Genomic DNA, 21,348 nt, shown 5'->3' on the forward strand with positions numbered 1-21,348 from the left:
ATATATACATATATAACCTCGGGACATGGAGTAGAGTGCGGGAACGGATTCAATGGAATTGTAATAGATAAGCATGATATCGGGGGTGGGAGGGCAGTGGATGGGGGGAGGGGGGTTGTTACTTTGTGAGGGTGAAAAGGGTAACTATTGCATTGTTCTGTACACCTGAAACTAACAATAAAAAAAAAACCATAAGATTACCTTCCCTTTTGGGCAAGCATATCCGTCTTTTCATTTAAAACATTTCAATAAAACTGTGGGGGGGGAGTTAAGTCGGCAACAAATAGTAGTTGGTATTTAACAGTAGTGAAAAGGCTTAACAGGGACAGCCGGTTAGCTCAGGTGGTTAGAGCGCAGGCTCATAACATCAAAGTTGCCGGCTTGATTCCCACATGGGCCAAAGAGCTGGGCCCTCCACAACTAGATTGAAGACAACTACTTGACTTGGAGCAGATGAGTCCTGGAAAAACACACTGTTCCCCAATAAAATTTAAAAAAGAAAGAAAAGGCTTAAGATAAAACTGCTGGAAAATTACTGGCCATCATTCTGTTAACTCCCTCAGGCAGCCTTCCAGGAGTCAGGAAGGCTCCAAGGCAAAGCTAACTCACGTTTCAGCTAAATCATTATTGGTTTGATTTAGTTCACCTAAATCATTAATGACACCAAACTCTACAAGGGCAGGGAGCTCTGATTTTAACCTGCTATACCCTCAGGACCTAACATAAAATTCTGGACATTCAGTGACTGACTGCCTCAGAAGCAAGAACGGCTATTTCAGGAGGGAGTGTGGTTCAGAACATGGACCTGCACTGATCACTTTTGAGCTCTGCTACTTATCAAGCAAATCCCTTAACCTTTCTGTGTTTCAGTTTCCTCATCTGCAAAATGGCAACAGTAATAGGTCTACCATCCCCAGTGAATTGATAGCCTTAACATGCTGAGGCCATTCTTGGCCAAGTGAGAGCTCAGGGTGTCATCACAGGCCAACTTCAGCTGCCCACCTCACCTATGGTGGCTCGGATGAGCGAGGAGGCATCGCCAATGTTGTTGAGACACTCCTGTTTGATGAAGTCAGCCACAGGAGGAGGAAAGCTCTGGTAATGCGCCTTCACGTTGTTCTTGAGGATTAGACCACTGAGAGAGCGAGTCGGCTCATCTGAGGGAAGAGGGCTGAGGCTCAGAGGACCACAGGGGAGAAAGTGAGGTCTGGTCTGTGTTGGGGCACCAAAGGCAACGTACCTTCCGACTTGAGTCTGGTCAGAACGAAGATCAGGTAGTTGTTGAAGTCAGGAAACTGGTTCAGTTGTTTGAGTTTCTGCCAGGTTGTTAAGGGACTTGGGAGACAAGGGCTTCCCCAGCTGGGGCCCCCTCACTGATATGTAGCTGATAGTACCTCTGACCACTGGGACCAAGCAGCCAGTTCCTGGGAGCCCACCTGTCAACCCCCATGCCCAGAAGAACGCAGCATTTCAGGCACATCAAATTCACCCAGGGGGTGGGGGAGCATACCTGAGCTCCCCACCACTTCTGAAGATCTGGCCAGAGCAAGAGAGGGTTGGTGGACCTAGCTCTGTCTGAAAGTGGCAGCTGCTACTCAGTTCTGCTAACTAACAGTCCAGAGTTGCCTACTTTTTTTAAAAAAAGAGAATAGACATTTTCCTATGAAACTTGCCAGTGGTTTAAATATTTTAAAAGTTTAACTTGGGCAAGCCGAGTGGCACATTGGTTAAGAGTTGGCTTAGGATGCCAACTGAGCAGCAGGGCTCCAGTTCGGATCCCACATGAGGGCCAGTGACACTGTGCCCTCTACAGCTAACATGGTGAACAACAACTCAATCTGGAGCTGGGCTGCACTGAGTTGCCTGCAATGGCATAGGCTGCAGAGGGGCTGAAGTGGGCTGCCATAAGCTACCGTAAGTAGCTGGCAGCTGGCGTGAGCGGCCGTCCAATGGCCAGCGAGCCACTGCCTCACCCAGGGAAGAGTGCAACGATAATACCAACATGGGCCAGTGAAGCGACGCCCTCCACAACTAGACTGAATAACAAAAGTACAGCAACTTGTCTGTTTCCCTTCCCCAATTCCCCAAAGCTGTTCCCCTGCCTCAATTCCCCAATAAAATCTTAGGGGGAAAAAAACTTTAACGTATAGTATCTTAAACAACCAATCGAAACAAAAATTTTAACCATGAACCTAAACACAAGCTGAGTGCCAACCAGAGGTGTTCCTCCCTCCCATAGGGCCGCATTTACTCTGGGAACGGGACCCTAAATTCTAACCCTTAATTCTCGGCCAAGGCCAGCTCCTAGCCACTGCAGAAAAGAGTCGGGATTAGGGGGTGGGCCCTATTCTCTCTGGCCTTCAGGCCCGGAAGGAAGGATACATCCTGCACGATGCGCTGCGTGGCTGTGTTGGGTGACTGCGAGTCTTTGAGCAGCTGTAGGACCTGCTGCAGGCCCTGCTCGTCTGGCTGCCAGTCCATGGCGCAAGGCGAGCTGTGGAGGCAGGGACCGGGGTCAGCTCTGGGTCCCAGGAGCTCCGTGTGAGACGCAGGCTGAACCCCCGAGGAGGTGGCAGTAGCGACAGCACCACAGGAGCGCCCTCGGCGGACAGGCGGAGGCGGCCGATCCACACCAGCCCAAGTGCGGGGTCCCTGCCAGCTGAGCCATCCACCGCCGCGCAGTCGCGGGCTTGCGAGTACGGGCGGGAGGGTGTGGAAGCGGGCCATGGGAGGCGGTGGCAGGGCCCAGTGGATCCTCATCAGAGCTGGCACGCAGCCTTCGTCCCACGGCTGCCCGTGCCGCCGCCCCCGGCTGCGGGCCCAGCCACTTCTCCATGCAGGGGCCCTGCCCCAGGCCACGATAGAGCCCCGGCCCCCGTGGTCTCCCCGTTGCAGACACGGTCCCGGAAGATCCCCCTTCTCCTCCCGAAATCCAGCCCTCAAGCTCCGCCAGATCCCAGATGCCCCTCTGCCCGGTTTGGTCCGAGCCTCCCCAGGTGCACCGTCCCAAGAGCTCCGATCGTCCTGATCCCTGCCGCCTCCCCTAATCCGGTCCTCCAAGCTCAGCCGGATGCCATACGCCCCCCCTTCCTGGCCTAGCTATACCCCGTCCAGCGATTCCCCTTAATCAGGTCCGAAGCAATCCCCAGATAGGTCCGCGTTGCCCCTCCGAAAAAGTCAGCCAAGCCCTTCCACCCCGCGACAGAAGCCCCCAGGACGGGTCCTTGTCCCTTTCCCAAATCAGGTCTAGCCAAGCCTTCCCCCATTCCAGCCCCCTGGCCCAGTCGGCAGTAACTCCTGCTGACGGATCTCTGCTGCTTTCCCCAATCAAGTTCCACCAACCCCTCCACCACCTCGAGCCGGAAACCCCCTTCGTCGGATCCCTGCAGCTTCGCCCAATTAGGCCTGGCCGAACACCCTCCGGAGCATTCCCCCCAACGGATCCCAGTGACGCCTCGCAGTCAGACCCAGCAAAACGCTTCAGGCGGAAGTCTGACTCCCCTCCCTATCGGAGTCCAACAAGCCCTCCCCCCCGCAACTTTTCAATGCGGCCTCTCCCAATCAGACCCAGCCAAGCCCCGCCGAAACAACCCCCCCCACACACACACACACCCGATCCTCACGACGTCCCACAATCAGATCCCCTCGAGCCCGACCCCAGGTGCCCCACTGGCCCGATTCTCGCAGCACGGAGACCTAGCCCGACTCCGAGGCCCCACCCCCTAAACCCGGCTCTGTTTCCCCCTCCCCCCCGGCCCGTTCTCTCTGCCTAGAGAATCGGGCCCAACACGGTTCTCGGCCTTTCCGGGTCAGGCGCGGCCCAGACGCCGGGCCGCGTGATGCACAGGTCCGGACCCTGACGGGGGTCGAAGCAAGCCAGAGCCGAGCCGGTCTAGCTCCGGATGAGGCCCACTTACCCGGCCGGAGCGGGAGCAGCGGCGCCTAGCGCTGCGCCTTCTCCTGAGACTCCCGCGGAAGGAGGGAGCCAAAGAGAGGGAATTAAAAAACGCGGCCGTAGATGAGCTGCGGCGGCTTCCGTACGCCTTTCAAACTGATACAGCCCAGCCAATCGGAAGGAGCAGCCGTCACACGTGGCCTGGCACCCGGGAGACCCAGACCCTCCGAGACCGGGACACGTGACCGAAGAGTTGCCGGCTTTCTTGGCCTCTCTGGCCGGCCGGTCCTCCCAGCGTCTCGTTTTCCTCAGCGTCTCTCAAGCCGGCCTGACAGCAGCCCTTTTGCTGGAAGCTGAGTTTGGTGGCGCGTGGGCACTTTCCGGGTGTATGGACACGGGAACCCCTCGTCCAGAGTCAGCTGCGCTTTTGTCAACCCCTCCTCTAAGAATTGAACTGTTCGGCTGGCTGAGTGGCTCAGTTGGTTAAGAGCTCGCTCAAAAGTGTGAGCTCTGAGCAACAGGGTCGCCAGTTCGATTCCCAGCCAAGCTGACCTGCCAACAGCTGCTAACAGGTGGCAGGATGGCAGGTAGTGAGAGCACGTGCTCCTAATGACAAGATTGCCTCTTCCATGGGGGCTATGCCCTCCCACAGCTGGGACTGAACTCAGCACCTTGAGCTGAGCTGCGGCCGGAATGGCTCAGTGGATAGAACTTGTGCTCTTAACAGCAAGGTTGCCGTTTGGGCTCCCGCATGAAAAAAAAAAGAAAAAAGAATTGAACTGTCTCTCCCTCCCCCCATCCAGAGGTTATTTGGAAGTACAGTCTATGTGCGCAAAGAAAAAGTGAAAGGGGACAGCCTGGAGTGGACTTTATACCCCAGAGACAAAGAAAAACCAGACAAAGGGAGTGAAGTGCCTGAGACAGGCTGGCTTCCTACAGAAGCCTCTGCCACATTTTACAGTATTTATTTTCCAGTACTGTTTGACAGTTTTTACTAGGATATGAAAAACTCGACAAGGATATAAAACTTTAATTGAAATGAAATAATAAACACGAGCAAACGGCCTAATCCCTTTCCCCACTTGAAGCTGAATGAAGTAGAACAGCCCAGGAAATTCAGGCAAGGGCAGAGTCATGAAAAACACATTTTTGTGATCCTTGCGCCGTCGGAGGGCAAAGTAGGGCCTTCTTTAATTTCTCTTGAGAACAGGAAGGAGCTGGAGACCCTGGAGCACCCGGTTCCCTTCCTGACCCTACTGATAACAAGGTGGGTGACGTCCTGCCACTCGGAGCCTTAGTTTCCCGTCTTGTCAAATGAGTTTAGAATACATAGTTTGCTGGGTTAGAGGTTAGAGATAGTCTAAGTTAAGCATCACCAAAATTGTTCTTTTATAACGTGGTGTCTACCCCGTGAGGCTCAAAGCCGAACTTTCACTTTATGCATATTCAGCCCTTCCCTAAATCGATGTTTACTAAATTTACTGAATCAACTAGGTCTCTGATCCCAAAGGACAACCCAGCCCTGTCCCGAGACTTTTTAGCACAAGGTCAATTTTTGCCCTGGCCTATAGGAGGTGGACAGGTTTCTCAGCCCATTTCCCATTGGCAAAGTCAGTCCGGGCTCCATTCATTCATGAAAAATAGGTACCTAAGACCTCTCTTGGCCAGTACTGGCTTCAGAAGGGTCGGCTGGTGCCTAACTCCAGTCCGACAGTCGGGCTCGGCGAAGGAACCGCCTGAATTCCCACCTCAGCAGGCTCCGCTGGACAGAAACCAGACTTAGAAGACACGTGCGAAAAAGCCGTCGCCTACGCATGCGCAATGGCCTTCCCTAGCTCAGGGACTACAAATTCCATCCTGCCAGGCGCCCGCTTACGGGCTCTGGCGGAGACTCAAAACTCAGGCACCTAGAGAGCCCTGCGGGTGGGTGTTGAGCAGAAGAGTGAGGTTGAGCGGCTGGGACTATATTTGGAGGATTCGGGAGGGTACGAATAGTAGGAGTTTTCTGTTCAGGGTTGTAGTTTGCCCCAGGTAAGAGTCAGGTGGGAAGCGAGGTAGAGACGCGGGAGAGAATGTGAGTGCTCATCCCCTCCCTTTTAACACGTCAGGTTTCCAGCGGCCCTGCGCAAGCCTCAAGGGTGAGAGTCCAAGCAAAATAAAGTGGCTCCTGCTTCCTGTATGATCCACAGTGTTGGGCCTCTTGTGATCATGGAAGTCTTGCTTCCTCTCCCCAGCTGGTGGATTTGAGTACTGAATCGGGACTCTCGCCGCCGCCGCCCCCTTCCCCCGCCCCCTATTTCTTAAGCACCTACTGCCTGTCAGAGTTTCCAAACGTAATTCTCACAACAGCCCTGTGTACGGCAAACTTATTTCAACTAGAAGCGTTTAGGGCAAAAAAGAAACTCAAGGAGCTGATCCCCAACCGTGAATCTGAGATGGGAGACAATCGCCTCTCACTTTACAACAGCCTCCCTGCCAGAGCATCTCATCATACTGCATGCACCTGCGTGTGAAGGTCAGCATTTCTCAAACATTACCACCAAACACAAGCCAGTTGCTTCACCCAGAGAAGCAATGACAGTTGTTTAAAATGTCAGGGTTAACGTTGACTATATGCATGAACATTGCCCTTACATTAGGGCAGTGCCTATCTCCAGAGATGTTTCTGCATGTTACCCCTATTTTATAGATGAAGAACCTTAACCACAGAAAGGCTGTGACTTACCCAAGATCACACAGCTATCAGGCACCAGAATAGTTTGAAGACAGGGCTATGTGACTCACAAAACCTGAAATTTGATTTTCCTCTCCCTTCAGACTTTCCCCAAGTCAGGGCTGGTGAGCACCGTGAATGGAGATGCCAGAGCTCCATCAGCTCCTTCTGCCTCCTGAAGCTCCAGAATAGAGGCTGAGCTGCGGCAGGGGCGACCTACTTCTCCCACTTGTTTCTTTTTTAAGATCCAGCAGGGGCTGGTGGCTTTGAGGGAGGAGGAGATAGAGGTGGTTCCACTGGCTTCCTATGTCCCCTTCCCCCATGCTACATCCTCAAGGCTAACATCACATCTGGGCCAGCTCCGCATCCCCAAAGTAGGAAGGAGAGCTCTTTAAGACAATGTGGAAAATAAACCAGACAAGCCTTACTGTGTATTAGCAGGAAGTGAGAGCAGACATGTCTCCTGATCCAAAGCCTGCTTGCTCCCTCTTCTTCAAGTCAGGCATGGTTTCAGCTTGGGGTCTTTGTACCTGCCGTTCTTTCGGCCTGGAACACTTCCAAGGATGCCAGTCCCATTTCCTTCAGAACTTGGGACAAATGCCACCGTTTCATGGAGGCCATCCCCAACCAACTTAACATTGCCATCTCTTTCCCTCTCATCGTGGTCCCCCTTTCATACTTTTCCTCCAAAACGTTTAACTATCTGATATGCCCTATATTTTGCTTCTTGTCTGTTTCCCCCAACTAGAATGTTAGCTCCACTAGGACAGGGAGTTTTGTCTGTTCTGGTGCTCAGTATTTGAAACGCCCCACCCCACCCCCACAGGCTAGACCTGGTAGAGTCTAAAGCCAGGCGGGTGCCACATCAGCCGTCTCCCCAAAATCACAGCTGTCTTCCCTACCTCCCACTGCCTCCACTGGTCCCAGTGACCACCATGATCCCCTAAGCTGTGGTCCTCCCCTGACTGAAGGGGGACAGGAACCTGGCCCTGGGATGGTTTCCCTGCTAGAGTGCTGAGCTACTCACCATTCATGTCTGGGAAGGTCTGGGAGATGGGACCACATCTGGAGGGCCTAGATTGTTGCTTCAAGTCGATTAGGTTTGAGGAGTTGGGAGGCAAGGGCATTTTAAAACATTTCAGCTCTACCAGGACAAACAAAGGGGCCAGGAGAGCAGAGAAGCATTAGAGGGGCACTAGGGGAGTCAGACTTTCTATAGGACACCCAGTCCCAACCAGCCAACAGTCATGATTGTAAAGTGGGACACACAAGCCCTTGTGTGCTTCTTCTCCTGATCATATACACAGCCAGAGGGACCAACCCTAGCCTCCCTGGAAGGACTGCAAGTTGCTGGCAGGACAGAGTAGCCTACAGGAATCCAGATCCTAGCCCTCCTTAGCTCCTGCACTGCCAATACCCCATCACCTCTGTTCCCCTAATCATGGCCTGGCCTTCGTCTACCCCAGCCCCGCTTTGGCCAGGGAGATCCTGTTAAGATATAAAGCACACTGTATTGCTTCTTAGCTCAACACCTACCCCACCCCCACCCCCAATGCTTCTCATTCAAAATGAAGTCCCAAATTCCCACCCTAGCACACAAGGCTCTGTATGTAATCCACCTACCCTCCTCACTCACCGGGCTCTAGTTATATGGGGCTCCTCAAACTCTCCCACTCTCCCACCTGTCTTTACACTGGCTGTTCCTTCCACCTAGGGATTCACTTCCTCACCTCCCACAGATCTCTGATCAGATGTCAACAAAAATATACCCACTCCCCCAGCTTCTACCCAGCACTTCTTCACAGGCACCTCCAAAAATGGTGGTGCCTTTTCGGAGTCCTTTTTGTCTGTTTCCTTTCACAAGGGCAGGGAGCACATGTGGTCTGTTCTGTTCACTCCTGTGGCCCCATGGCTCAGAACAGCCAAGGCACACAGTAGGTACTCGTCTGTTTCCCCTAAATGACAGCTTTAGCCCAGCCAAATGGGACTGTGAAGAGACCCTGAACACGAGGAGCAACAATGGTGGTGCAGTCAGGGTGGGGAGGAAATGGGTCCTGGGGAAGAGTCCAGGCCTACTGTATAGAGAACACCCCCATCCTCCCTATACCCCAAAGCCCCACTCACCCGGCCAGACCCAGGTTTTGGTGGGGCGGTGTAAGCCGAAGGGAAAGGGTTTAGGTTGGAGAGAGCAAAGAAGGCAAACCAAGCACTCAGCTCCAGCACTAAGTCAAGTTCTTTACTTTCCAGACGTGATGGCTAAGGGGAGGAAGGAGGGGAGGGTGAGAAGAGAAAGACACAAAGAGCCAGAGAGAGCGAGGAGGTTGGGGGGGAGGAGGGGAGAGAGACGACAGTAAACCACTGTTCTGTGAAGTCTCAGGAGGCAAGTGCTCAAGGTAAAAAAGAGTCCTGGAGGATCGGCGGCGGCTGAGGGAAGCATCTCGGTTTCCTTCTGTGTGTAAGTCCTTGGGGGGAAAGGCTGCCGCCGCTGCCGCCACATTAAATAGTTATGTACATCGCAGAGTCCCAGGCCGTGGGCAGGCGGGGGAAGGGAGTCATTTCACCAGGGGCCGAGTTTTATCATCGTCACCACACTGGTGGGCTTTGTACTTTTTCACCTCTGCCATGTACTTTGCCCATGCATCACCTTTATTTGTTAATACCTGTGGGGTGGGGGACACAGGAGGTTGGGAAGGGGATGCCAGGGAGGCCAGGAACCGGGATCAGGACTGTCCTGAGACAGCTGATCCACCCCCAGTGTCATCCCAGAGTTCCTATTCAGAGTCAAGTTATCTGGAGACCTTGTTGAAAGCCCTCCTTCCCCACCCAGTACCCATGCCAAGGCCCAGATGCTAGACAGGGAGGGACAGGGCTCATTAGCCGGGTGCTGAGGCTGGAAAGGAAAGGCCACGTGGGCAGCCCCCCCCACCCAACCGGCTCACCTCATCCTCCGTCTTCTGCTTCTTGGCTACTATTCCCGTCTTGAGGGCTAGTTTGTTCCCGCCTCTGCGTTTGCCCACCTGGGTGAAGGGACAGAAGACTGCAACGGTTACAGGAGCCGGGCCCGCCCTTGGCGGCGCTGAGGCCCACTACACCTTCCTAGCCCGGCCCGGTGGCCCGTCCCGACGCCGCGCCCAGCTCCGCCAGCCGGCCAACCTGCGCAGCAGAGAGGAGCACATGCGACTCAGCGCCTGCCCTGGGCCCATGATGCCCAGGCAACCCTGGGCCCCCGGGCTGCCTTCCCACGGAGAAAAACCCCCACATCCGTGGGGATGGGCTCTGTCCTCACTCTCCATGCTAAAACCTCCCCCTCCCCTGCCAGTAACCATGTAGGCAGCAACATCTCCCTTTATTGAGCACTTACTGTATGCTAAGCCCTGTGCCACGTGCTTTGAATGTATCATCTCCTTTCACATTCACAGCTACCCTACGATGAAGGTTACAACCATCCCCATTTTATAGATGAGGAAACATCTCTGAGAAGGTGAGGCCCATACCCTTGGTCATCCTGGCAGCAAACAATGGAGCTGGTTCAGGGTCAGGTGTGTCCAAGCCACACAGCAGCATCCTTAAAGACTAAGCAACGCAGTATCCCCTGCACCTAACCTGGCCTGGCCTCTATGAGGGTGCTCCAACAACAGCCCCTTGATAAACAAATGAAAAAGACAGTGACAACTAATGCTACTCCACCCAAGGAGGGGTACTTGGCCTCCACACAGTTCTTACACCGTCCCAACCCAGGTACTAACACTTCCCATTCTTCAAACAGAAGTCTCACTCTGGACTTTCATCCTGGTCCTCCATTCTCCCAATTACTGAGGGTTTTCTGTGCCCCACAGGCTGCAACAGCCTTCACAGGCATCGTCTCTGCATTAAGTGACCTGCCCTGCTGGGACTAGTCTCACATCCATTTTTGGTAGATGGTGAATCTTGACCCCCAGTCCATTATTCTCGAGTCAACACATTTTTCTTCACATCACAGGAATTTGATCTCAATACCAAAGACAAAGCAAGCTCAGAATGGACCATCAATATAAGTGCCATTTATTTAGACTAGGGTTTTTCAATCTTGCACTAATGACATTTTGAGCTGGATCACTCTTTGCTGGGGAATGGGATGGGGTACGGCAAGGGCTGTCCTGTGCATTGTAGATGTTGAGCAACATTCCTGGTTTCTACTCAGATGTCAGTAACATTTCACTCCCCCAGTTCTGACAACTAAAAATGTCTTCAAATTTTGCTAAATGGGGGGATCACCCCCAAATGAGAACCACTGGTTTAGCCCTTCCTATAAGTCAGGCCCCAAGTTAACCACTTTTCCAGGATGGCCTCACTGAACCCTCATCACATCAGAAGATGAGATAATGTCCACTTTTCCAAATATGGAAAAAATGAAGGTAGGCAAAAGTAGACACTCAGTAAAGTGGAGATCTTGTCTCATGTTCACCAGGGCACATCCAGCACCTAGCACAATGCCCAGCACAAGGTAAGGTGCTCAATAAATGGACACTAGACAAATGAGACTCCGGAAGTCAAGCAAATTTCCTAAGGTCACACAGTAAACTGTCTGAGTCTCTAATCCACACACCTTTGACTCCAGATTTGAATCTGCTTCCCTTCCGAATAGTGGGAGATGGTCCCAGTACCCAAAGTTCGAGTACCACTGAACAGGAATACTGGAATCCTAGTTTCCCCATCCTCGGCTCCCGGTTCTCGCGGGCAAGCTCCGGAGATCCCTACCTCCACCCCCAAACCTCGCACGTCGGGAATCCAGGTTCCGCATCCTCAGCGGGTGACCCGGACAGGCCCCTCATCGGGGTCGGAGGGTGGGCCTGAATCCCAATCCCTTTTCTCGAGCCGATTCCCCCTGCCACGGCAGGCCCTGGCGCCCGCCCCCACCCCCGCGGCTCCTTACGAAGCTGAGCGTGGGGCCCGGGCCGCCCTTCCTCTTCGGATCCCCGGGACCCGCGGCGGTGGCGGTGGCCGGCTGGTCGGGTCGCGGCGGGCCCGGGGGCGGCTCCTCCTGCCGCTGCCGCTGCTCCTCCTCCATCTTCCGCTTGAACAGCTCGAGGAAGCTGCCGTCGTTGGCGAACAAGTTCACGCCGCCCGACACCGGGTTCGACGTTTCCTCATCCCCGCTCTCAGGCGATGTCCCGGGCCCCGACTCAGCCCATCGGCCCCCGCCGCCGCCGCCCGCCGCGGGGCCCGGTGCCTCCCGGCCCGGAGGCTCCGCCCGTCTCCCTCGGGCAGCCATTTTGTCGCCAGGTGCCGCGCAAAGGACTCCGGGAAGGCCGCTTCGGCCCCGCGCTAGCCCCCGAACTTGCCGATCCCGAGCAATGCATGCCGGGAAGAACACCCTGACCCGCAAGCGTCCGCAATGGAGGCGGGGCCCGAGGGGCAGGACGAAACTGGCGGACCGTGGGGCCCCTCCCCGCGGGTCTTTATAACCAGCTAGACTTGGGCAGGAGTTATGCAGACAGGGTCTCCCCTGGAATGGGACTGTTTTCTGGGGCTGTAGCTGGCACGGGACTGGAGGCGATTAGCTTAACGGGGCCAAAACCTTCTTCTGGCACCAGGGATAATCTCAGTGAGGAGAGGGATCCCCTGTGAGGCTGTGTACTCAACTGACACCTCGGAACCTATGTCCCTAACTAGGTCCAGAGAGTATATCCAGCCTAAACCCCCAACGTAGAAATAGAGGTGTCCTGGATTGGGTACCTGTCTCTAGGATGAAGCTCTCGTTTGGGAATGCGGATACAGTTAGTTCCGTGGAGCTGGGGTTCCCATCTGAGAATCAGGGTATTATTATCTTATGGGCTAGAATACTCAGAAGAAACTTCTCGGAGAAGGGGTATGTCTAAGCTGGAGTACCCCAGCTTAGAGTTAAGAGTGTCCGCCAACGGCCTGCGACAAAGCTTGTATTACTGCCCAGTGCAGAAGTTCAAACGGAATTTGCTGGAGTCTCCCCTTACACAGGGAGCAAAGTACAAAGAAGTTTTCGGGAATAGAGTCCCGACCAAGACAAGAAGCGCGGTTACAGGTGTGGTTCCTGCCCTGGTCTGCCCAGCATAGGGGTTCAGGGAGCACTGGACAAGGATCTGCGAATCTCGCCCAACCGGACTGAGTCGTTCTCCCCGTCCACTCACAGTCCCGAGACCTGTCTTCGGCCAACTAATCAATTCGTCTATGATTGGTTTGCGTCAGCCGGTGGATCACAGCCAATTGAATAACAGAGGAGAAGGCCCTGAGAGGATGTTGTGATTCAATTTGGAGAATAAGGGAAAAGATCGACAAGAAGTTGAGCCTATGCAGTCAGTCCAGTGCGGACCTGGGGTCTAACTTCACCGAAAGGGCATGCACTGGGTGTTTGGCTGGTTGCTAAGGAGAGGTTGGCGGCTACCAGGACCTGAGAGTGATTGGTGAAAGTAATAAAGGATGTAGCCAATGAAAAGAGTGCTGCAAGATTTAGGGTCCAATCAGGGAAGGGGAGTATCCTGGAACGTACCAATATGTTAATTAGACAGGAGGAGTCTTTGAAAAAACATAGACTAGAGATCGATAAGGTGAACCCTGAAAGAGAAGGACATTGGAAATATAGCTTCTATTAGCGCCTGAAAGTCAGGTCATGAAGAAATTAACTCGGGCTGCTAGCCGTGATGGGGGATATAACATGGAATTTCCCCTGTTGGTGTTTTGCGTGGTGCGCTCCGCTCGGTCACGTGAGCCGGTTCCAAGATGGCAGCAGGGGTGGCCGGTTGGGGGGCTGAGGCAGAGGAGTTCGAGGATGCGCCTGATGTGGAGCCGCTGGAGCCTACGCTTAGCAACATCATCGAGCAGCGCAGCCTTAAGTGGATCTTCGTAGGGGGCAAAGGTGGTGTTGGCAAAACCACCTGCAGGTAAGGAGGCTGCAGCGGGGGCCGGGAAGACGAGTGGGATGTACCACTGGACGAAGGGGAAGCCAGGGATCGCTCTTCGACCCCGAGCCGGGTACGGGGGCTGGGCCAGGGTCTTCCGGGTTGTACTCTCCAGAAGTTACCTGGAGCAAATGGAAGAAACTTCCTGAATGCAGGCCTGGAACCCTTTGAGCAGACCATTCCCATTGGGGTTCAAGGGCCAAACCACAATGAACCAAACGCACGGGGGTCAGGAGAGCACTTAAATGTCCCAGTCAGCTGGACCGTACCGGAGCGAGCTCAGAGTATAGGGAGGGACACGGGGGCAAACTCTCCTAGTCTGAGTGAACCTTGCCATTCTATGCACACGTGGGAGTGGAAGGTGAGGGCACGATGCTCAGACTATCCTAGTCAGCTGGGAGGAGGGGCAGTGGTCTCTGGGGCACATTATCCTGGACAATTGGTTTGAACCATCCTGAGTTTAGCAGGAAGTGCGGGGGGAACCCTTAGCTTAGAGTTGAAGGGGTGCAAGGGACTCCTTAACTATGCTGGCCGGACAGCTGGCACGCCACTCTGTGCCAGCAAAGAAGCAGGCATCAAGCCATACTGAACCTCACCACGCTAGCCAGCTGGCGGGGTTAGTAGATGAGGTCTGAGAGGGTCCCTCTGCAGAGATTGAGGCTTAATTCCACAATTACTCATATTCTCAAGGCCTGGCTGATCCGGGACCCCAGCTTCTGGGCCCCACATCTTTCCATGTAGACCTAGGGAGCAGAGCCTAACCCCTCACTTCTTGCATTTTGACCTTTCCCTTGCCCAGCTGCAGCCTAGCAGTCCAGCTATCCAAGGGGCGGGAGAGTGTTCTGATCATCTCCACCGACCCAGCCCACAACATCTCTGATGCATTTGACCAGAAGTTCTCCAAGGTGCCCACCAAGGTCAAAGGCTATGACAACCTCTTTGCCATGGTGAGTGGAACAGGGTTCAGCTTCCCACTCAAGCAAAAGCCCGTTCAGGCCTTTCCTGTGAACACCTACCATCAGCTACAATATCCTGCTCATTCTTACATCCTCTGTCCAGTTTCACCCCTTCTTCAACATACCCAGAGGGACACGAGTGAGGAATGTTCGTGGAGCAGAAAGGAAGCCAGAGTGACCGGAGCTTAGTGAGTGAGCAAGGGGAGGGAGCTGTCAGAGAGATCAATCAGAGGCACACGATGTAGGACCTTGTAGGCTACTGGGAGCAGTTTGGCTTTGAAGCTGTTCATTTTAAGCAGGGCGCTGTCATGGCCAAATTAACTTTTTAAAAAGTTCTCTGTGCCTGCCATGTGGGGATTGGATTGTAAGTCGAGGATGGAAGCAAGGCGACTAACAAGAAGCCTAGGGCAGTGACCAGGCAAGAGATGATGGCAGCTGGAACTCGGGTGTGGGGCAGAATGTTGGGGGAGAGTGGTTAAGTTTGGGATGTATTTTGGAAATACAGCAATGTGACTGCTTTGTTATAATGGGTGAGGGAAAGAAATGGATTAAGTATATCGCTCAGTTGGCTCCTGAGCATCTGAGATGGGGAAGACTAGGAGAGAAGCAGGTTTAGAAGGGACAAATCAGAAATTCCGTTTTGACCATGGTGAATCCAAGGTGCCCACTGGACATCCAAGTGGACACACCAAGACAGTGGCCTTTGACATTGATTTGAGAGCCGTTGTCCCAAGGGTGGTATTTAAAGCTATGTGAATGGAGGAGAATGTGAGAGAACAGAAAGGCCCAGAAACAACCTGAGGGCACATAGCATTTAGGGTCCAGCAGTGAAGGAGGCCAAGAAGGAGCCACCAGTGAAGTGAGAGCAAAGCCAGAGGGCGTGGGCTCCTAAGCTCCAGGAGGACAAAGGACTTGGTCAGGAAGAGGTTGTTGGCTCCAGTAGGCACATCAGTTTTAGAGAGACCACCCTGGGAGTTGGGGCAAAATCCTGCCTGGAGTGGATGAGCTGAGGAGGTGGAGACAGTGATTGGGGCTGGCCATGATGGGGGCTAAGAAATGGGGCCATCTCTGGAGGGATATAGGAGAAGGGTTATGGAAGGCTTTTTCTTTTTTTTTAATGGGACCGGGTTTCTACTAGAGTAGCTGTGTGGCTTTTGGCACACCCTTTGATCCCTGTGTTTTAGCATCTTTATTTCTTTTTTCTTTTTTTTCTTTAAAGATTTTTATTGGGGAATTGGGGGAAAGGAAACAGACAAGCTGCTATCCTTTTGTTCTTCAGTCTAGTTGTGGAGGATGTTGCTTCACTGGCTCAAGTTGGCACCATCATTGCGCTCTTCCCGGGTGAGGCAGATCAGTTGCCGACTTCTGGACAGCCGCTCACGGCGGCTCTTGGCAGCTCACGCTGGCTGCTCACGCTGGCTGCTGGCTACACACGGTTGCCCATGGCAACCCACTGCAGCAGGGGCTGCAGCCTACAGCGTTGGCAGTGACTCACAGCAGCCCAGCTCCAGGTTGAGCTGTTGTTCAGCATCTTAGCTGTGGAGGGCAGTGTCACTGGCCCTCATGTGGGATCCGAACCAGGGCCCTCTGGCATCCCAAGCCAGCTCTTAACCAACGCGCCACTCGGCTGGCCCATGGAAGGTTTTTTTGAGAAGAGAGGTGCTAGAGCATGTTTTTCTGTTGCTGACACAAATGCTCCAACAGAGAAGGACAAGTAATGTTGTAGGAGGAAGCCAGGATGCTGGCAGAGATGGGCATGAGCTCCATCCAGCAAACAAACCCAGGACTTGGGCCACGCCAAGACCAGGGACTCAAAGGCAAGGCCAGTGGACTGGGGTATTTCCTGGGAGGGCAATGAGGGTTTTGGCAGCCAGCAGCTTTTCTTTCTCACTGAGGCACAGGTGAGGGTTAGGTCTCAGCAGAGAGCAAGAAGCAAATGGAACAGAAGGGAAAGAGGAAGGATAAAATTTGACATAAACACTCCCAAGAGTGGATTGTCTGGCTATCGAGTGCATTTTGGAGATTTGTGATTAGGAATAAGGAGCAAGGTGGAAATTATTCATCAGGTGTGTTCCCCTGATGGTCACCTCAGTGCAGCCATACCAGAGGGCCAGGAGTAACCAGGATGGGGATTTTGCCAACCACAGAGGGAGCGGAGTGTTTGCAGAAGCAACCTATGGAGACTGAGCTGGATAAGGATGCCAGCCAAATGGGACACCCAACAGTGAACTGGGAGGCAGAGGTATGGGGATAAGGTGGCCCAAAGAGGTTTAAATAACTGAGGTAGGAGGCTCGGAGGCTCGGGTCAGAGAGTGGGATAAGTGAGCTCACAGGTGGCCGAGTGATTAGGAGTAACCCATCAAGGGTGTGACTGGGGGTGTGATGGGTGGGCAAGCTCTATGCAGGGAAGTGACCTCTTAGACCAGTGAGTTGGGGGCTTCACCATGATACCCATGAAGTCACCAAGAAGAGGTGACACGGGGGCGGCCGGTTGGCTTAGGTGGTTAGAGCATGAGCTCATAACGCTAAGGTTGCTGGTTTGACTCCCACATGGGCCAGTGAGCTGCGCCCTCCACAACAAGATTGAAAACAACAACTTGACTTGGAGCTGATGGGTCCTGGAAAAACACACTATCTCCCAATAAAGTTTAAAAATAAAAATTAAAAAATTAAAAAATTTAAAAATTTTTTTAAAAAAAGAAGAGGTGACACAGGCGGAGGATAGAGAAAGAGGCATTGCATCCAAGACTGACCAGGGAGCTCAGGAATGGTCATACCTTTGTGGAGTCCACATCATGTTGAGGACCTACGGTGTGCCAGACAGTTCCTGGTGCCCTCGTGTGGCCAACATTCTGGTTGGGGAGACAGAGGAGAAATATGATAAGTAAATCATGTGAGGAGAGGCTGGATGTTAAGGAGAAAAGAAAGTGGGATGGGAGGTTGCCGCTGTGCTGTTAGATGGAACGGTGAAGGAAGACTCACATTACAGGAATGATCTGAAAGCAGTTAGGGGTCTGGGTAGGGGAATAGCCAGTGAAAGCCCTGCAGAGGGCTTTGGCTTCCCTCTGGGGACACTGATCACAGTTCACAGTTTTCCATCTGTTTGTGAAATAGTTTGACCCTTTGTGCAATCCCGGGAGACCTTAAGTGTCTAAGGGAGGGCCGTGGCACCTTGGGGGTCTCCCCAGCAGGGACCTGATGCAGGGCTGAGGTTTGGGCCCTCTACAGGCTCTCCTGGCCTGGAGCCCGCCAGGATGAGAAGGCCCCTGCAGTAGCAGCAGCAGTCTGAGTCTCGAACCCTCGGCTCCCCCAGGAGATTGACCCCAGCCTGGGCGTGGCAGAACTTCCTGATGAGTTTTTCGAGGAGGACAACATGCTAAGCATGGGCAAGAAGATGATGCAGGAAGCCATGAGCGCCTTCCCAGGCATCGATGAGGCCATGAGCTATGCAGAGGTCATGAGGTCAGGTGCAGTGGGCTGGTGCTGCCCGGGGCTGGGGTGGAAGAGGGGGCAGAGTGGGCCTGACCCTCATCTCCCTGCAGGCTGGTGAAGGGCATGAACTTCTCGGTGGTGGTGTTTGACACGGCGCCCACAGGCCACACGCTGAGGCTTCTCAACTTCCCCACCATCGTGGAGCGGGGCCTAGGCCGCCTCATGCAGATCAAGAACCAGATCAGCCCCTTCATCTCACAGGCAGGCAGGGCCCCAGGGCATCCAGGCATCCCCTAAGTGGGAGCCAGTCCCCGGGTTTCCAGATGTGTAATGACAAAGGCCTTTCCCACACACAGCCGCTCTGGGTCCATGCTTCCCAATGGGTGGGATGGATCTTCACTATGGGGGGGACTGTCCCCCTACCCCGGCAGACTTGGTGTCCCCACTTCCGCCCACTGAGTACCCAGAGAGATCGTGAAAGAACATATTCCAGAGCCAGGCAGCCTGGGTTCAAATGCTCTGCATTTTGGTATGACAGCTATGTGACCTCAAGAAAGGCTCTTCACTTCTCCCAGCCTCACCTTCTTGACTGTCAAATGGAGAGCTTTCGAGTGCCCCGCTGGGTTGTTATTAGCATAACAGTGTGAGGACCCTAATGACAACCACACTTCTACACACACATCCCACACCCCTGGTGGTGTATGTGGCCCTCTACGGGGACCTGTGCCTCAGTTAGTCACATTTGTGGAGCACTTAAGTGTGTACCAGGCACTGTTTTGAACACATGACACGTGTCAGCTCATCTAGCACTTCGGCTCATGGGGAAACTGAGCCTCTGGGAGGTCAAGCCACCTGGCCACAGTACCCCGGAAGAGGCAGAGCTGGGATTTGAGCCCTGTGGTCTGCTCGAGGGCCCATGCCTTTAACCACTGGGAGGTGTCAGGAGCCATCCACACTGGGTGTTTAGCAAGCCCCCAACCCAGGAGGTATGAGCCCCAGATAAGTCACGAGCCCTCCATGTCCTCCCCACCAGATGTGCAACATGCTTGGCCTAGGGGACATGAACGCAGACCAACTGGCCTCCAAGCTGGAGGAGACACTGCCCGTCATCCGATCCGTCAGCGAGCAGTTCAAGGACCCTGTGAGTCACGGTACAGGTGGGCAGTGAGAAGCTCAGGGGTTGGGGACAGGGCCAGCACCTGGCCCTCACTGTTTTCTCTCACACCCTGCAGGAGCAGACAACCTTCATCTGCGTGTGCATCGCCGAGTTCCTGTCCCTATACGAGACAGAGCGGCTCATCCAGGAGTTGGCCAAGTGCAAGATCGACACGCACAACATCATTGTCAACCAGCTCGTCTTCCCAGACCCTGAGAAGCCCTGCAAGATGTGTGAGGCCCGCCACAAGATCCAGGCCAAGTACCTGGACCAGGTGCGCATGCCCAGCCACCTGTCCAGCCCTCACACCTCTGATTCTGGCAGCGGGGGCCTGGCCTAGCCTAGCCACAGCACTGCTAGCCATTTACTCTATGTTCTGACCCTTTGCTCCATCCCATTCCAACCTCCTGCCCTTCACCCCTACTTCAGACCCTTCCCCCTAATTCTGGCCCTCAAGGACTATGGCTGGCCTGGCCCGGTTACCTCTGACCCTGGGGAGCGGGAGGTCTGGCCCAGGGTTCTCAGACCTCACTGGCACCGCCCCTACCTTTGACCTATAAAGCCCCTAACCCTGGGAAGCCCCCATCCTGACCACTTCCATCTACCCACATTCAGTCCCTGCCCTGCAGCTCCCTGACCGCTACCCTCTGCTCCTTGCCGCAGATGGAGGACCTGTACGAAGACTTCCACATTGTGAAGCTGCCTCTGCTACCCCACGAGGTGCGGGGGGCAGACAAGGTCAACACCTTCTCCGCCCTCCTTCTGGAGCCCTACAAGCCACCCAGCACCCAGTAGCACCGCTGCCAGCCTCAGCTGCTACCATTTCACACCCATCCTCCACCGTACCGGGGCAGAGTTTGCACAAAGTACCCCCATAATATAGGGGGAGCCACTTGGGAGGTAGGAGGCGGGGAGGGGGTCTCTTCCCCCTGGTGGGGCTGGGGAGGCTGTAGTTGCCCTCACCTCTCCCTGTCTCTCGCTCCTCAATAAAATGATCTTAAACCACTGTGGGTATTGATACAGGGAGTTTGGGCATCAGCGCCTCCATGTACAGTTGCACAGGTTGTACACTGTGCAAAAATGGCACATCTAGAGAGGCGCAGTTAAAACAGACCTAACAGGTGTGTTTATTATGGTAATTTTGGAAAGTGGGTGTCTTCAGTAAGGGGGTGTTTTTTCTAGCTCTAGGAGTAGGGGTGTCCCTGCCGTAAAGCTTGGAGTGGAAGAGGGGCATCTGTCGACTTCCTTTGAGGCTCAGAGTGTGGGAACCAGGAGACCCCTTGGAAAGCCCCAGGCTAGTGGGGAGCGGATTAGGCCGGCAGCTGGCCCAACACTACCTGCTGTTTGGTTTGGAAATTAGCAGGCACCCTGGGCAGAGGCTGGGCCGGCCAGACAGAGGATTAACAGTCTCCACCCCCCCAATTTCTGCCCCTGTGGGATGGCATCAGCTCCTCCCAACACAGGGCTGCAACTGGGAACAGGATGGCAGAGGACTCAGTCCAGAGGAATCCCTGAAGTCCTGTCCTGGCTCCAGCGCGGTCTCACTGAGTGGCCTCATGTTTCCTGTAGTTTGAGCTTCATCCCAAAAATGGAGACAGTGTGGCCATTCACAGAACCAGGACACAAATTCACCTGACCCTGAAAGGGTCAGCACAGCAGCCTGGAAGGCACCTAGCGGGCATCCTTAACCCCTTCACTCCTCCCTCTGCCACTGCCTGGACAGCCACCTTCATCCCCACCTGAGACCCAGAACTGGGATGACCTTGGGCGTTTGCAGATTCCAAGCCAGAGCTGGTTTGGGGGAGGTGGGGTGGGGTGGACAAAAGGTGCCTGAGGACACGAATGAGTCAGGAAGTGGTGTTCAAACTTCACACCCAGTGTCTGGGCGTGCCAGGGTGTGCGTGCGTGTAAGGGGAACCCAGCCACGAGCCCAAACGTATCCCCTGACTCGATTGCACTGGGTTTGTGCAAGCGAGTTTGGGCATGTTAGGGTGGCACTTGTAAACAAACACGGTGGTGCAGCCAGTGGCAAAGACCTCAGACTCCCAGCCAAACTGCCTGGGTTCAAGTGCCAGCTGTGCCAGGAACAGCCTGTGTCATCTGAGCCTGTTTCCCTACCTGGATAGCAAGAATGACAAGCACCAACTTCATAAGCCTTTTTGTAAGGACTCAATGACATGAAATAAGGAACGCCTTTACAACAGCACCAGGCATGTACCTGCCAAGGAGTGTTTGTTATTATTCACTGCTACAATTATTAAGCATGTGAACTAGCCTGGGCAACC

The 21,348-nt window shown here is 54.1% G+C and overlaps 3 protein-coding genes across 7 annotated transcripts in view; 1 reads left to right on the forward strand and 2 right to left on the reverse strand.

Moving 5' to 3' along the window:
- Positions 1–4,016, reverse strand: part of TNPO2 (transportin 2) — a 15,514-nt gene extending 11,498 nt beyond the window's left edge. Inside the window, exons 1-4 of one of the 4 annotated variants that reach the window (XM_019664233.1) lie at positions 3,918–4,016; positions 2,383–2,494; positions 1,241–1,316; positions 1,008–1,157 (exon numbers count right to left, since the gene is read on the reverse strand). In XM_019664233.1, the coding sequence (XP_019519778.1) occupies positions 1,008–1,157; positions 1,241–1,316; positions 2,383–2,481 (325 nt within the window). In that variant the 5' untranslated portion in view covers positions 2,482–2,494; positions 3,918–4,016. Of the gene's footprint in view, positions 1–1,007; positions 1,158–1,240; positions 1,317–2,382; positions 2,514–3,353; positions 3,411–3,612; positions 3,657–3,917 lie in introns of those variants that run through there. The other 3 variants (XM_019664234.1, XM_019664235.1, XM_019664232.1) reach the window with 3 other exon arrangements.
- A 4,807-nt stretch (positions 4,017–8,823) lies between these two features.
- On the reverse strand, positions 8,824–11,970 carry TRIR (telomerase RNA component interacting RNase). Its single transcript, XM_019664117.1, has 3 exons — positions 11,521–11,970; positions 9,548–9,625; positions 8,824–9,268 (listed from the first exon to the last, which is right to left on the reverse strand). The coding sequence occupies exons 1-3, from the start codon at positions 11,857–11,859 to the stop codon at positions 9,161–9,163; spliced, it is 525 nt and encodes a 174-aa protein (XP_019519662.1). The 5' UTR covers positions 11,860–11,970; the 3' UTR covers positions 8,824–9,160.
- Positions 11,971–13,300: 1,330 nt separating this feature from the next.
- Positions 13,301–20,069, forward strand: GET3 (guided entry of tail-anchored proteins factor 3, ATPase). Of its 2 annotated transcripts, none has more exons than XM_019664116.1 (7): positions 13,301–13,501; positions 14,319–14,466; positions 17,789–17,937; positions 18,018–18,168; positions 18,941–19,048; positions 19,140–19,337; positions 19,727–20,069. In XM_019664116.1, the coding sequence occupies exons 1-7, from the start codon at positions 13,341–13,343 to the stop codon at positions 19,856–19,858; spliced, it is 1,047 nt and encodes a 348-aa protein (XP_019519661.1). In that variant the 5' UTR covers positions 13,301–13,340; the 3' UTR covers positions 19,859–20,069. The 2 variants fall into 2 exon arrangements, with proteins under 2 accessions (XP_019519661.1, XP_019519660.1); XM_019664115.1 differs by having other exon boundaries at positions 13,307–13,501; positions 19,679–20,069.
- The last annotated feature ends 1,279 nt before the right edge of the window (positions 20,070–21,348 follow it).

Source organism: Hipposideros armiger, unplaced genomic scaffold (assembly GCF_001890085.2).
Source record: "Hipposideros armiger isolate ML-2016 unplaced genomic scaffold, ASM189008v1 scaffold_417, whole genome shotgun sequence".
NCBI lineage: Eukaryota > Metazoa > Chordata > Mammalia > Chiroptera > Hipposideridae > Hipposideros > Hipposideros armiger.

Bases quoted from the DNA above. Each gene is read 5' to 3' on its own strand.
- TRIR (XM_019664117.1), bottom strand. From the start codon at position 11,859: ATGGCTGCCCGAGGGAGACGGGCGGAGCCTCCGGGCCGGGAGGCACCG. The intron at 9,626-11,520 runs GTAAGGAGCCGC...CCCTTCACCCAG, and splicing joins CGGGCCCCACGCTCAGCTTC to GTGGGCAAACGCAGAGGCGG. The intron at 9,269-9,547 runs GTGAGCCGGTTG...CCCACCCCACAG, and splicing joins AGCAGAAGACGGAGGATGAG to GTATTAACAAATAAAGGTGA.
- GET3 (XM_019664115.1), top strand. From the start codon at position 13,341: ATGGCAGCAGGGGTGGCCGGTTGGGGGGCTGAGGCAGAGGAGTTCGAG. The intron at 14,467-17,788 runs GTGAGTGGAACA...CGGCTCCCCCAG, and splicing joins ATGACAACCTCTTTGCCATG to GAGATTGACCCCAGCCTGGG. The intron at 18,169-18,940 runs GCAGGCAGGGCC...CCTCCCCACCAG, and splicing joins TCAGCCCCTTCATCTCACAG to ATGTGCAACATGCTTGGCCT.